Source organism: Podarcis raffonei, chromosome 3, assembly GCF_027172205.1.
Source record: "Podarcis raffonei isolate rPodRaf1 chromosome 3, rPodRaf1.pri, whole genome shotgun sequence".
Taxonomy (NCBI): Eukaryota; Metazoa; Chordata; class Lepidosauria; order Squamata; family Lacertidae; genus Podarcis; species Podarcis raffonei.
In genome coordinates, this window is record NC_070604.1 from 33,803,087 (window position 1) to 33,818,265 (window position 15,179).

At 46.2% G+C, this 15,179-nt stretch overlaps 1 protein-coding gene across 3 annotated transcripts; it reads left to right on the top strand.

The window, feature by feature from the left end:
- The first annotated feature begins 328 nt into the window (after positions 1-328).
- MYCN (MYCN proto-oncogene, bHLH transcription factor) lies at positions 329-7,179 on the top strand. Of its 3 annotated transcripts, none has more exons than XM_053381029.1 (3): positions 329-791; positions 2,452-3,379; positions 5,659-7,179. In XM_053381029.1, the coding sequence occupies exons 2-3, from the start codon at positions 2,557-2,559 to the stop codon at positions 6,255-6,257; spliced, it is 1,422 nt and encodes a 473-aa protein (XP_053237004.1). In that variant the 5' UTR covers positions 329-791; positions 2,452-2,556; the 3' UTR covers positions 6,258-7,179. The 3 variants fall into 3 exon arrangements, with proteins under 3 accessions (XP_053237004.1, XP_053237008.1, XP_053237007.1); XM_053381033.1 differs by lacking the exon at positions 329-791 and adding an exon at positions 1,298-1,616; XM_053381032.1 differs by lacking the exon at positions 329-791 and adding an exon at positions 2,023-2,302.
- Positions 7,180-15,179: the final 8,000 nt, after the last annotated feature.

Below are 15,179 nucleotides of genomic sequence, written 5' to 3' on the forward strand. Positions count from 1 at the left end.
GCCTGAACGGAAGCTTTGCAAAATAAAATAAAAATCTTGTGCAAAAAATTAAAATAAAATACATTGGGGGGGGCGGTGGAAGAGGGCAGGATGACACCGGGAAGGAGGCGGGCGCTTGTCACGCACGGCGTTTATCTTCAATGAGGAGCTGCTCCCTGCGAGGTTTGCACCCGAGTAAACTTGCACCTAGATCTACCAGGTCGGTTGGCACTGCCAACTGGTGGTGCGGGGGAGGGAGAGAGAGAGAGAAAGAGAGACGCCTCCTCTCCTTTGCAAGTGCGCGACCCACCCACGATCAGGCGGCGGAGCAAAACCCAGCGGGAGTGCGCGTCGGCGGCTTTGCATTTCTTTTGCAAGCGCCTCTCCTGCCGCCGCTTTGCAAAGAGAAGAAAAGAAGAAGCAGAGGGGATTTTGGCGCCAAATGCCTGGCACCTCCCCTGCTTTTATGGAAATCAGGGGGGTGGGGTTAAGGCTGGATCTCTCCCTCTCTCTTCCACTCCCCCCCCCCTTTCCCTCCCCGGGTGTGTCAGGATTTTTTTTTTTTTTGGGTAGTTAATAACATACAAGAGCTTCAAAGCCCACTCAGTGACAGTCATCTGTCTGCAAGCAAGGGTGGATGCGGAGGCTTAAGCCCGGCTGGAGGGTGGGGGGGTCGACCGGGCTTGCTGGTGCTCTGGAAAGTGCAAGGACATCCTCGGGCTTAACTCGCGCGCCCCCCACCCCCAGTCCTCTCTCCCTCGCCCCCCACGCACCCACCCATTTTCCGTGCAGCAGCCACCGCCATCCAGCAGGTAAGATGTGCCCGGGTGCGCGCGCGCGCGGGGGTGTGCAAAAAGAGCCACTTGAGAGAGGGGGGAAAAAAGAAGAGAATAAAATCTGTCTTAACCGATGCAGCCCAGCCTCAATTTGGAGAGGTGGGGTGCCGTTGGGTGTGTTGTGTTGCGGTGTTTTGTTTTATGTTTGGAAGGATAGATACCTAGTGTCTCCTGATGGCTGGCGCGTTGTCTATGCGTGTGTTGTTGTTTGTTGTTTCCCTCATTCATCGCAAGCCAACCATGCTGCGGTTTATTTTTATTTATTTCCGCCGCCTCTCCCCCCCCCGCCCTCCCACCGCGCGCTTAAAACTGTTGCTGTGGCTGCGCGAGGAGCTTGCGCGCGTCTGCGCTTTTGTGCCCTTTGCTGCGTTCCGCGCGAGGAAATTTAGCAAGCCTTGGGTGGAGGTGAAATAATAATAATAAATAGTGGCGATCTCTCGTGTACAATAGTGGGAGCGATCAGGGGGGCGGGGCAGGCGAGAGCAGCAGCTGGGATGGCTTCGTATCCGCGGTGTGGGTTGCTTTGGCGAGCTCCGGTCGGGAAAGCTTTTCCGTTCCGAGCAGTTATTATTGCTATTGATCCCGGGCTTCATTTCAGAAAGGGAAAAAAAAGAAAACCTCCCCCGCTTTCCTCTCCTCCCTCCCCTGCTTTCCTTTAATATCCCGGTGCCCGCGACGTCCATGCAGCATGGACGGGGTTTTTGTTTTATTTTTGCTTTGGTGGAAACCTATTGCAGACTTTTACATGTCTGGACTGGCGCGATCCTGCTTTTTGCGCGTAGAATGGAGAGGTGCGCTTCGGTGCGTGTGTTGTCCGTTTTAAAATATGCCTGCAAAATCGTGGATGCCTGGGTTGGAACGTGTAGTGTTTTTCTGTTTAATTTTTTTCGCAATTTACAACGCAATATATATATATATATTTTCCCCTTCCTCCCCAACCACCCTGCCTGCCCACAATCAGTGTGGCGCAAAAACTTCCTGTCGCCTATATTGAGAGGCTGTGTTGGGGTGTGTGAATGAATTTCATTCTGTTGCATAATGCTGCTGCTGCTTTGGGAGACTTCCTAGTTCGCCTTCCTACTCCCCTCTCTGCGTGTGGGTTTCTGGAAGCGCGCTTGGGAGTGAACGGAATGGCAATTTGCAAAGTAGCGCCGAGCGAGCCTCTCCCCTCCATTCCCCCCCCCCAACATCCGTCGTCCTCCTTTTCCCTCTCTCTGCGTAGCCTGCAGATGACAAAAGAGGGCAGAAACTTCCTCTTACTTTGCTCGAATATCCAGAGGGTGGGTGGGTTCTCTCCCCCCCCCCCACGGTGTCTGCCGCTGGATGAATTTCTCTCTGCATCTGTGAACATTTCCTCCCCTCCCCGGATTGAAGGGGGTGCGCCCCAAGGAGCAGACTTGAGAGACAGCAGCATGCAGGAGTTGAAGACAAGCCCTTGTACATTCATATAGCCCTGCTCAGATTTTCCTGCTGTTTCCCTACAGAAGGTAGAAGAAACCCGGGAACTGTTGCTGTATGTGGGTGGAGAGCTTTTGTTTCTGTAGGACTGTATCACAGGATAGGTGTGTGTTTCTGATTTTTTTTTTTAAGTCTAATTTGTTTTTGTTTTTTTCCCTCCCACTTCTCTCCTGCTTAGTTTGTGATCCTGCCTTGAAAGGCGATTGGGGGGGTGCATCTCCTTTCACACCAAGTGGGGGGAAACAAAACACAAGATTTCTTCTCGGAGGGAAAGTACGCAGAGATGCCAGGGATGGTCAGTAAAAACCCAGATCTTGAATTCGACTCCTTGCAGCCTTGCTTCTACCCGGACGAAGATGATTTTTATTTGTGCGGTCCTGACTCTGCTCCCCCGGGGGAGGACATCTGGAAAAAGTTCGAGCTACTGCCTACACCTCCCTTGTCTCCCAGCCCGGCAGGTCTGCAAGAAAACCCCCCCGGGGGAGCCCCCGTTTCGAGTTGGGGCGGGGCGGGGACTCTAGGGGGGTTCCGAACCGCCGACCCTCTGGACTGGGCTTCGGAATTGCTGCTCTTGCCCCCGGAAGCGGACCTGTGGGGCGGCGGCGATGGAGGGGACTCCTTCGAGACCGGCTTGGGGGAGAACAGCAACCTGAACGCCATCATCATCCAGGACTGCATGTGGAGCGGCTTTTCCGCCAGCGAGAAGCTGGAGAGGGCAGCGGCCAACGAGAAGCCGCAGAGCAAAGGAGGAACAGCTGTCGCGCCGGCCACAGCTGGGTCTACAGCCCTCTCTGCTCCCGCCGCCGCTGCTGCAGCCACCGCCGCCACCGCCAGCAGCTCTGCGAACAATGGCAGCAGCAGCAGCAGCCAGGCGCAGCTGAACAACTCTGTATCGGAGTGCGTGGATCCAGCCGTGGTTTTCCCCTTCCCTATGAACAAGAGGGAGCCGGCTGCTCCTGCTGCAGCGGCTGGGATCCGAGGGAACCTTGGCAGCGGCAGCGAGGCGGTTCCAGGGGTAGCAGCTCCTGCTCAGCACAGCGGCTGCCACCCAAGCAGTGACAGCCGGACCGGCAGCAGCTCTGGCGATGACACGCTCAGCGATTCCGGTAAGTAGCCACATGCTTTCCGGCATGCACGCATAGCTCCATTTGGAGGGGGGTGTTTCGGGTTGCAACGCTCTTCCCCTGCCCCTCACAGCAAGCCAACACAGTAGCATAGCTGTCTTGCTTCAGTTGTGCCACCAGCCAGAGTGGCGACAGCTATGCCTGGATAGCTCAGTTGGTTACAGCAGGGTGCTGATAACTCCCAGGGTTGCAGGTTCGATCCCCGAATGGGACAGCTGCATTGCAGGGGGTTGGACTTAAAGGTCCTCAGGGTTATGATTCTGTGAACCGATAGGAAGCTGGGTGCGTGATCACCAGTGGTTGGGTGGCTGATCACCAATGCTGTTGAATGATCCCAGTGCATCTCCATTAGGCTGGTGCATTTGGACAGAACTGCCTCTTTACCTATGGACCTAGAGAACAAGGAAATGGTCTCTTCTGGTTGTTTTGTTTTGTTTTGTCTCTCAGGCTGTAACCTTTTCCTTCCTGCATCCAAATCATAGCTAAGGCTTACCCCTCCCCCCCCCCCACTTTACACACCAAACCAAAGTATGCAGATCTGTATATTCCTATAGGTCATGTCTCAGTAATAGTAAGACTGAGTGGAAGTTACTCACAGAATTCTAGAGTTGGGGAGGAACCTTATGGTTCTTCCCTGCAATGCAGGAATATGCAGCAGGATTGAACCTGCAACCTTGGCGTTATCAGTACAGCACTCTTAACCAACTGAGCTATGCCCAAGGTGGCTTGATCTGGAGGTGAACCTTCTGCTACAAAGCAATAAGGTGGAAAGAGAGATTTAAAGCAGAGGTGGGAGGGGGAAGGAGAGAAGCCATTTGACTCCTGTAGAATTGAGGGAGGGGTAATGAATGCTGCTGATATTTATGCCCAGGAGCTCTGCAAAGACAGGATACATAGGGCTAATGCATTTGTTTCACGGGGAGAAAATGCTTGTAGAATGTAGTCTGCTTGCATTGTTTTTAAAAAAATTAAAAATTATAATCTAGATGGGCTTTCCAAACTGGTAGGTGAGTTTAATTGCTTCCCTGCTAGAACCATTACAAAGCATGACCAGTAGGTGGCAGGGTACATGCCTCTCTCAGGTCATTATTCTTCCAAAAAAGTTTCCCTTGGGGACTCTGTTCCAGACAGTTGTATGGGTTCCTCCTACCTTACACACAAACTTTGCAGTGCTGCTGATGGATGGATGGAAGAAATTAATTTTTAAAAAATAAATCCGCAAGCCTACAACACAGTTATGCTAAACATCACTGCAGTTCTGCACCTGGTTCCATTTCTGCTGCCATATATACTGTATACAAGTTTTGCATGCAACAGCGTATTGTGAAAACACAAGAGCGATTTGCTCTTTTGTGCTGGACGTGGATTGTTTATTTTGCACGAGGCATCAAAAATTCACGCTGTCCCTCATCGTCCAGCAATTTAGCAGGTGTTTTAGCAGGGCGGAGATACAATGCTGAGCTGCAAGTTAAGTGAAACGGTTACACTCCTGGTGGGAGAGAGGGATAGTCATAAACACAGCTTCCCATATGTAAATGAGAGTATCCCTATGACCAGAATCATAAAAGTTGACGAACAGCCTCCTGTTTCAAAACACTCGCTGCTCCCTTCATGTCTGCATCTTGACAGCTTTGAGTGAAGGAGCGTTTCCTCCCAACAGCTGTCTTCCTGGCAGTAAACCAAAACTTTGGCTACCAACTGGAAGAGCTCTGCATTCCCTGTTAGAACAAATCCAGCAATTGTTTGGTTTCCCAGTCCCTTTTCAGTCAAGCAAGATGTGTGTGTGTACATTTAATGTGCATTGTGTGCCTGCTTGTATTGTCCGTGCAATTTAGAGCACAGACTGGTGGCTTAAAATGCAAATTAGGGTATTTCGTTTCCAGATTTATTTTCATCCTCCTATGATTATTTGGGTTGCAAATTTATTTGCTTTCCTGCACAGCTTGAAATCCAGTGCTTTGTGCTATTTCATGTGGATCTAGAGCTACATCTTGGTTACAAGACCTGCAGAACTATATAGAATAGCATGTAGCCTCTAAGGCACATGTATACAAAGTCCTTTCTCTTTTACCTTGAAATGCTGTTTCCCTGCCTCCTTTGCGTTGCTTAAATATTTTTACATGGGCATTTGCCCTGGGAATTGCTTTCATTTCGCACACATATATGCTAATTAATGCTAAATGCTTGAGAGCCTTCTGGTGTGCTTTCCTGAGATGGTAACACCTCCCTGTTTCTTCTCTCTCTCCCCGATGTGTTAAAAGATGAAGATGACGAAGAGGAGGAGGACGACGAGGAAATCGACGTGGTCACCGTGGAAAAGAGGCGGTCCTCATCCTACAAGGCCGTGACCACCCTCACGGTTGCGACGCGCCCCAGAAGCGCCACCTCTTTTGCCTCCGTGAGAACTCAGCCAAACGAAGTCCTTCTAAAGCGCTGTGCCCCTATTCACCAGCAGCATAACTACGCCGCGCCTTCGCCTTACATCGAAAGCGAGGAGGTGCCACCCCAGAAAAAGCTAAAAACTGAAGCGCCCCGTCCCGTCAAAGCCATGACCCAACCCAAGGCCAAGAGCTCCAGTCCCCGAAGCTCCGATTCGGAAGACAGCGAGCGCCGGCGTAACCACAACATCTTGGAGCGCCAGCGGCGCAACGACCTGAGGTCGAGTTTCCTCACGCTTAGGGACCATGTGCCGGAACTGGTGAAAAACGAGAAGGCGGCCAAAGTCGTCATCTTGAAAAAAGCCACAGAGTACGTTCATTCGCTACACGCCGAGGAGCACAAGCTGTTGCTAGAAAAGGAAAAACTGCAAGTCAGACAACAGCAGCTGATAAAAAAATTGGAGCACATGCAGACTTGCTAAAAACAACAAAAAAAGAGATATTACAAAAAAATAACAGCGTTGTTTTTTTTGTTTTGTTTTTAAAAATTGTCTGATCTGGACAGCCACTGCCACTTTGCACATTTTTGATTCCTTAAAGAGAGTTATGTTTTTTGACGTTAAGAATGTTGGTTTTACTTTCCAATCCAGTCTCCGAATTGGAAGAGACTGCCAAACCGTGATGGGGATGCCTTTTGTATTTCCTCCTAGAACTGTATATGTTCTTTGTAAATGTTGTGAGCCTTTGGATCTGCTTATGACATCCAGTTGAGTTTGGAAATATTCATTCCTTTTTAAATGGTGCTTATGTTCTACCAGGTGTTATGGGGCAAAACCATTTTGTACCCGGGGGGGGGGAGGGCGGGGAGAGAGTGGGGAACAAGCCACACCTCTGTAAATAAAATACACACCCACACTTGCCTTTTGTACATGTCTTGGGTTATGAGAGGTGACTTTTTGCTACCAATATTAGACTGGAAGTTCATACCTAAGTACTGTAATACCTCAATGTTTGAGGAGCATGTTTTTGTATGCAAATATATTGTTAATCTCTGTTATGTACTGTACTAATTCTTACACTGCCTGTATACTTTAGTATGACGCTGATACATAACTAAATTTGATACTTATATTTTCGTATGAAAATGGTTGTGGAAAGTTTTGAGTAGATATTACTTTATCACTTTTTTGAACTAAGAAAACTTTTGTAAAGAAAATTTACTATATATGCCTTTTTTTCCTAGCCTGTTTCTTCCAGTTAATGTATTTGTTAATGTTTGTTGCATAGAACTGGGTAATTGCAAAGTTCTGTGTTTAATTTCTTCCAACGATGTACATTTAGTGCTGCATCTTTATAGCACTTTGAAATACCTCATGTTTATGAAAATAAATAGCAGTTAAAAGATGTGTTATAGTTGATGCTTTTTATAGACATTTCTCTATGTTATTTCTGTCCGTTTCATTGATAGAAAATAATGCCTGCAAAAAATGTAATACAACTTAGTATTGCCCTATAATAAATTACTTGCTGAGCAAACTTCAGTTAGAATTCAGTGCTTCCCAAACTTGAGTCTCCATCTGTTTTTGGACTACAATTCCCATCATCCCTGACCTTGATAGCTAGGGATGACGGGAGCTGTAGTCCAAAAACAGATGGAGACTCAAGTTTGGGAAACAGAGTTAGATTTTGGACCAGGCCCAGTATATGAGGTTGGATCAGGCATGGGGTAATGAGTTCAATGTAGATTTTCATCAGGTGAGAATGTGGTCTTTAGAATTAAAAATCAACAGAAACTTGATCTGGATCATATTTTGCCTATGACCATTCTCAGATTAGCCAATAGGGATTTTGGACCTTGACCTGCAATTAGGATTGCTATTCTGGTCAGCCTGTTTAGTGCCAATTCTGATTCCGAAATGTGCATTGGAATATAACAAAAGAAATTACAATAGCTATCCTGTTGACTTTGGTAGGGATTACTCCTAAGGAAGCCAGCACAGGGTGGCAGTCTGTTTACTTGGGAGCATGGCATGGGCGTAGCCAAGGTGGGGCGGGGGGGGCAGCTGCACCCCATCAAGTAAAACAATAGAAATACAGTCTTACCTTGGATTCCAAACTCTGCAAACCTGGAAGTGGATGTTCCGGTTTGCAAATGTTCTTTGGAACCCGAACATCCGACAGGGCTTCTGATTGGTTGCAGGAGTTTCCTGTAGCCAATCAGAAGCCACACTTTGGTTTCCGAATGTTTTGGACGTCAAAAGGACTTCCGGAACGAATTCCGTTCAGCTTCCGACTATACTTAACTACCTGACCAATCACGCTGATTCTGCCCCACCCCTAAAAAAGTCCTGCCCTGTCCCTAACAAAAATCCTGGCCATGCCCATGGAGCATGGCTTTTAAAGCTCACAGTATTTACTGCACATGATTAGAATCTGTTCCAGGGTCAGGATCAAGACTGCCCTGCTGAAGGGAGAGCAGTGGGAAGAGAGATTTTAAAACACAACCCCATTCTCCTTTGGGCTTCCCACAGTAGTGCGGCTCTTGAGCCTAGCATTTCAGGCATATAATAAAAAACCTCACAAAGCCCTGTCAGGTTGAGAAAAGAAACTGCTTCCCTCTTAACAGTGGCGCTGTCCTCAAGATTTCTCAGTGCTTCGGTAAGAACACCTGAATTCTCCCTCATGTGCAGGGAAGATCCCCACAGCAAGTTAGCCATTTGCAACTTTGCATTGCACCCAGAACCTGTTTATTAGTAGGGCTCAACGAGACTCCACAGATTCTCAAACGTAGCTTGGCTAACTTAGCTTGGGTAAACTGGGCGCCTTAAAACGGCACTTCTGACGAGGAAGTTTGTGCTGCCAAATACAGCTTTTTGTGGGCTTTTGTATCGTTTTGCAGTGTTTTTGTATCGGCTGAATCCAGGATATAGGCACTTCAAATTTCGTTTCCCCCTAATAATAATTATAGTAGTTGTATATTCATTTCTAAGTTCATCTATGCCTGTTGAGTTTAAAGCAGGACATTTTTTGTGCTTACCTTTTGTTCAGGAAAATGACAGTTCATTGTAGTTGTGTGCAGTTGGAACAGCAGTGATTTTTCAGTATAATTGTGCTCTAAAGATCCTGGAATCTGTAGCCAGGTGTTGCTGTTTCAGGATAACAGCCACTGCAGTAGTGGAAGTATAAATGAAGCCTGTATAATCAGCCAGGCTCTTATTCATGCTGATGTCTTGTAAATGAATACCAAAAGACACTACAAAGTGTTCCCCATTTTATAAGCAATAGGTACATCTTCGAATTTTTACACTAATTGTGAATGACCGGCTGAAGACATGTAGCAATGTATTTCTACTAGCAGGGCCACAATTTTGGAAGGTCCTTTCCTTAAAGCAGGGTGAGGACCCTGAGGCCCTTCAGACATTAGACTACAGTTCCCATCATCCCTAGCCATTGGCCTTGCTGGCTGGGGGTGATGGGAGATGGAGTCAACAACATCTGGAAGGCCACAGGTTCCCAATGCTTGTCCTGGAGCAGTGTTTCCCAATTTGGGGTCTCTAGCTGTTTTGGGACTACAACTCCCATCATCCCTAGCTAGCAAGGGGTGATGGGAATTGTTGTCAAAAAACAGCTGGAGACCCAAGACTGGCAAGCACAGCTGTGGAGGCTTGCCACAGTCCAAACTTCAGCGTTATTTAGAAGTCCTCTAGGATGGCATTGGATGGTTTTGGTTAAGCAGCCATAAGCATTTCATGTCATACATTTTAAAATCTATTTGGAAAAGCACATTTGATGCCTTTTCTCTCTCTACCCTAGGGTGAGACAGAAATCATATCAGCCTGGTATAGCCTGCTCTTTTTAAGAGTTGTTTCCCAAACTTGCGTCTCCAACTGTTTTGGACTACAATTGCCATCATCCTTAGCTAGCAAGACCAGTGGTCAGGGATCATGGGAACTGCAGTCTCAAAGCAGCTGGAGACCCAAGATTTCTATCTGCATGCTCTCTGACAGTCAGTTTTGTTGTTGTTGTTGTTTAGTCGTTTAGTCGTGTTCGACTCTTCATGACCCCATGGACCAGAGAACGCCAGGCACCTCTGTCCTCCACTGCCTCCCGCAGTTTGGTCAAACTCATGCTGGTAACCTCGAAAACACTATCCAACCATCTCGTCCTCTGTCGCCCCCTTCTCCTTGTGCCCTCCATCTTTCCCAACATCAGGGTCTTCTCCAGGGAGTCTTCTCTTCTCATGAGGTGGCCAAAGTACTGGAGCCTCAGCTTCACAATCTGCAGTTAGCAGACTGCAAAAGTGGGGAAACCTCCATTGACCTTCAATTCTCAATTTATTTAAGTGGGGCTTGCACTTTTGCTAAAATTCTGTCTAGGGGACTGTTCTATTAGGCCAGAGATGGGAACCCCAGACAGCATGGCCAAAGGTCCAGTGGATGGGAGCTGGGAATCCAGATGTTATGTGGAGTTGTATTAGGCCATGCACATGTCATTTTCTCTAAGGATAACTTCTCATTGTACTTCACTTAGAGACTCTGTTTTGCAGCATACCTGAGTAGCTCTTTGCTGATGAATTCAAACACGGATCCAATAGCCTGGTTGCTGTTTTTTAAAAAAGATGCTAAAGGAGACCTCTTTTTTAAAAAGATACTAAAGATACTTCATATCTGCAATAAATACTCGGTGTGTCACATTTTTTCACACCAGAGGCACAATTAATAAAAGCGTAGGAATGCAGAAAGTTGCCCTATACTGGGTAATACGATTGCATACAATCCAACATTTCTCCGATGAAAATAGGGATGTCCTATTCCATTATTATTATTAGGTACTCCCCTGCCCATCAGACTGGGTTGCCCCCAGCCACTTTGGGTGGCTTCCAACATATATGAAAACACAATAAAACATTAAAAAACTAAAAACTTCCCTATACAGGGCTGACTTCAGATGTCTTCTGTAGGTTGCACAGTTACTTATCTCTTTGGCTTGTGGGGGTCGCATAACTCCATACTCTCCAACATTTCTTCGATGAAAATTGGGGCAGGAAAAGCAGTACATTCTGGGATCAAATCATAAACCAGGGCAGTTTCTGTAAATCCAGGACTGTCCCTGGAAAATAGGGTCACTCGGAAGGGTCTGCAATTGCTCCATCTAGCTCAGTATTGTTTGCAATGCCTTGCAGTAGTTTTCTGGGGTTTCAAAAAAGGAACATTCCCAGAGCTACCCAGAGATGCTGGGGTCTGAACCTGGGACCATTTGCATGCAAAAGAGATGCTCTGCCATTGAGCTAATCAAACGTTGGCCTGGGACTCTTCAGTCTCTATGAGAATAGCCTGCAACCCACTTCTAGGACTCCCAAGGGCCTTCTGAGCTTGATATGTTCCCGAGTACCAAGGGAGTGGGGAGGACCCAACAATCTTGGCTTGCTGAAGGATTCAGAACATCTAAGGCTGCCATGACAGGCCACAACACGTCCGTCTCGCACGTTCCTTGCAGAATAGAACCAGAACCCTGGCATCTCTTCTTAGGCTTGTTCCAGAAGCACCTCTGCCTGCACCAGAACCTGTAGTTTTTGATCACATTCCACCTGGGGTGGAGCTGTACCACTCCTCATCCCTATTTCACTTGCAATCAGGCAGAACAAACTCAGGAGGCGTTTTGCGACATTTTACAGAGGACGTTCAAAGATGTGTTTGGATCAACTTAGATCATCGCACCGTAGCATAACTATTTTCTGGACCAAGCTGTGTTTAAGCTGCACGTTATTCCATTCTTCACTTCACCCCGTTACTAGGTAGTTTGTTGTCATCCCCTTCCTCTCCCATGGGACTGTATAATCATTTGTGTTTTCTACCGTTTAAGCAAACCACATGCTGGGCTGTTATGCGAATGGTGGATTGCTTTATTGTCACTTCAGCTTGTCTCCTCCTCCTCCTATTCTTCTTGTGGATATCCTGGTTTACACCTAGTCTGTAAACCTTCTGGAAGAGGAAATGTCTGGTTTCTTAGTGGGCTTTACAGCACCTATGTCTGATCCTGAATAAAGATAGCCTCCACCCCTTTTGACTGATTCCTTAATTGTCTCAGCATGATGAACTGGGCAGGGGTGGAAAGGACCTCAGAAATACTTTTGCCATCTGCGCTGCTCCTTAGCTAGGTGGGTTTAGGGGTGATACCTAAGAAACCACCCCCCTTTCCTCAAGGAAGAACTGAGAAAACTCCTTGTGAAAGATCACACTCTGTTTCAGGCAATACAAAGTGTGTGTGTGTGTGTGTGTGTGTGTGTGTGTGTACATCATACCCTCCAACATCTCTCCAATGAAAATATAGACATCCAAGTCTATTATTATTATTATTATTATTATTATTATTATTATTATTATTCCCCGCCCATCTAACCAGGTTGCCCCAGACACCCTGGGTGGCTTCCAATATGTATAAAAACATAATAAAACATTAAACATTTAAAAACTTCCCTAGACAGGGCTGCCTTCAGGTATCTTCTAAAGGTTATCTACTTATCTCCCTGGCCCGGTGTGTGTGTGTGTGTGTGTGTGTCGCATAACTCCATACCTTCCAACATTTCTTATTTGAAAATAGGGATGTCCTACCATACCCTCCAATATTTCTCTGGTGAAAATAGGGACGTCCTAAGGAAAAGTGGGACATTCTGGGATCAAATGTGAATGGCCTCTGTAAATCCGGGACTGTCCCTGGAAAGTAGGGACACTTGGAAGGTCTGGCACACGTATGTGTGCATAAACCTTTGTATTACTAGTATTGTTTCTTTAAAAAATTATAATCCCACCTTGCAGCCGATTAAGCATCGCCAGAGTGACTCACAGCAATATGTAACTTTATATTCACAAAAGCAAACAAACAAAAAGCAGTGAAAGAACTGGGAAGGCCCTTTGATCCATAACATGTCTAGGTAGGGGTTGGTAAGATTCCTTGCTTGAAATCCTGCAAAGCCATTGCCAGCCACTACTGCCGACACTACTGATGGTCTGACTCTGTATAAGGAAGCTTCCTATGTTCTCAGTGCAGCATTCTAGAATGCAACAGGAGCAACAAAGGTACGACTTATTATGTGACAGGGGGGCAGAGACACCGAGAAAGTATTTTTTATTAGAAATGTTTATGATGTTCCCCTGGTAAAGACATAAATCAATCTTCTTGTAGACCATCACTGTGCTTCTGAACAGAGTAAACGTGTTATTTGGAATGTGATTAAAAACATGTCCCAGATGATGTTCTGAATATCTCACTGCCGGAAACACCCCCACTCTAACATTCATATAAACTGCCCATTGAGTATGAAAAGTTCATGTGTGTTGTTTTGTAGTGCATTCCATTCAAAAATGCACGTGAGTGACCAGTAGGTTTTGTGTGCTTGTTCAGGCAGCTTCAAGCAGTACCAGGAGATGGACTTTTGAGACGAGACCTTTTCTCAAGCAGAGCTTTCCTTGTAATTTACTTACCTATCTATTTATTTTAATGAGGAATATAGATCGGGTGGCCAGTTCTACAAAAAAGGGGATCTGCATTGTCAAGAACATGGATGGAAGAGGATGCAAATTTGCATAAAATACTGCATACGGTGCAGCAGAGATGTAAATTGAGAAACAATTACTGTCATTTAAATAGAAGTGCAATAAATCTATACCATAATGGGGAAGACATCAGGTGACTTGCGGGCTTGCTCAAACTGACCCGGCACTGCTCACGGTTGCTGGTCACATTCAAGGCTTCTGATCTCCCTTTGTATGGTTCCTTATTTCAAACCAGATATGGAAAGGACAGCCCTCAAATAGATATTTTCAAAACAGAAAACTGTAGAGTCATACCTTGGAAGCCAAACGCCTTGGCTCCCGAACGCCGCAAACCTTGAAGTGAGTGTTCCTGTTTCCAAACGTTTTTTGGAAGCCAAACCTCCAGCGCAGCTTCCTATTGGCTGCAGAAGCTTCCTGTAGCCAATCGGAAGCCATGCCTTCGTTTCCAAACGTTTTGGAAGTCAAACGGACTTCTGGAACGGATTCCGTTTGGCTTCCAAGGTACGACTGTACAGTAAGACACACAACCACCTTAAATATTGAATGGTGTGGAAGCAGGGGCATTGGGTACCCAAAGCTGCAGAACATCTTTTTAATAACTTTAACAAAATATTCCTTTCCCCCACCCCCCACCAAAAAAATGTATCTAAGTTTGGTTTCCTCTAGTGCATCCAAATCTCTGGATTCATTCCAGCCCATGTTTTACAGGTAGTGGTGGGACCTCACCAGGCAAATCATGAAGCATTCAGCTAGGCCTAATTCTGTTCTTTCCTTTTGTAACAGCTATTTAAAATGGGAGTGGGCCCTTTTTTAGTTTGCAGCTACCGCCTTTTCCTGCAGCTTCCTGCCTCTGCATGGTATCATATACCAGGGGAATAAGATGTGTCTGTAAACATCCTGTAATATTTACCGTTATTAAAATAATGTTGATATGCCATGTTACATTTTTCTTTCTGGAATAAGCAACATATTCAAAGTGAGAAGGTACAAAGCTGGGAGCTGGGTAGTGAATGCAAAGGTGCTCAAGGGTAGTTTCCAGCTCAGTTCTTGTGCCTAACCCTGTAAGGCTACATTCCTAGGCGGACTGGACTTGGGACAAATCGTCATCAAACCCAAAGAGGCTTACTCCCAAACTAAGGCACTAACAGTCTACTGAAATTTCACTTCATGCATCTGACCCAAGCGGACTTGGGCTGTGCAAGCCCCAGGGGGCATGAGGGTGAGAGATGGGGGACTGATGTCCAGCTTCATTTCTCCCCAATATGGTTCTCCCTGACTGGCTTCCGCTGGAATCCGGAAGTCAGTTCTGTCCCTGGGGCAAGGACAAATAATCGTAACCAATGCCTAAGCAACCACTCACATGTGTGTATTTAAATAAAGTTGTGGCCAAATTCATGCCAAAAACCTTAAACAAAAATTGATGTGTGAAGTGTGAGTTATTGGGGTGGCCTGAGGGACCTCGACGCGCAAAACCTATGCCGTAATAAATGTGTTGGCCTTTAAGCATCCACAAAATTCTCTGTTGTTTTCAGTAACAGTCTGTATGTGTTGATCCTCAAAAGAAAGTTATTTTCTGTTCATGTGATATCAGGGCATGGGCTGAGGGGGAGATTCAGAGGCCGTATCAAGCGTAGAAAGGAATATTTTTGTGGCTGCTAAAGATAGGTCACTCTGTGGAGATAAAGTAAGAATGTGGAGAACTATTACTTCAAAGGATATCTTAATACTACTACATTTCCTATTAGTACTCTTATTCTTAAAGTTTACATATGGAAATATTTGAATGGACAATACTGAAAGAAAACAATAATACTGATATTCAACAAGGTTGGAAAACCAGAAATATATTAG

Bases quoted from the DNA above. Each gene is read 5' to 3' on its own strand.
- MYCN (XM_053381029.1), top strand. From the start codon at position 2,557: ATGCCAGGGATGGTCAGTAAAAACCCAGATCTTGAATTCGACTCCTTG. The intron at 3,380-5,658 runs GTAAGTAGCCAC...ATGTGTTAAAAG, and splicing joins TGACACGCTCAGCGATTCCG to ATGAAGATGACGAAGAGGAG.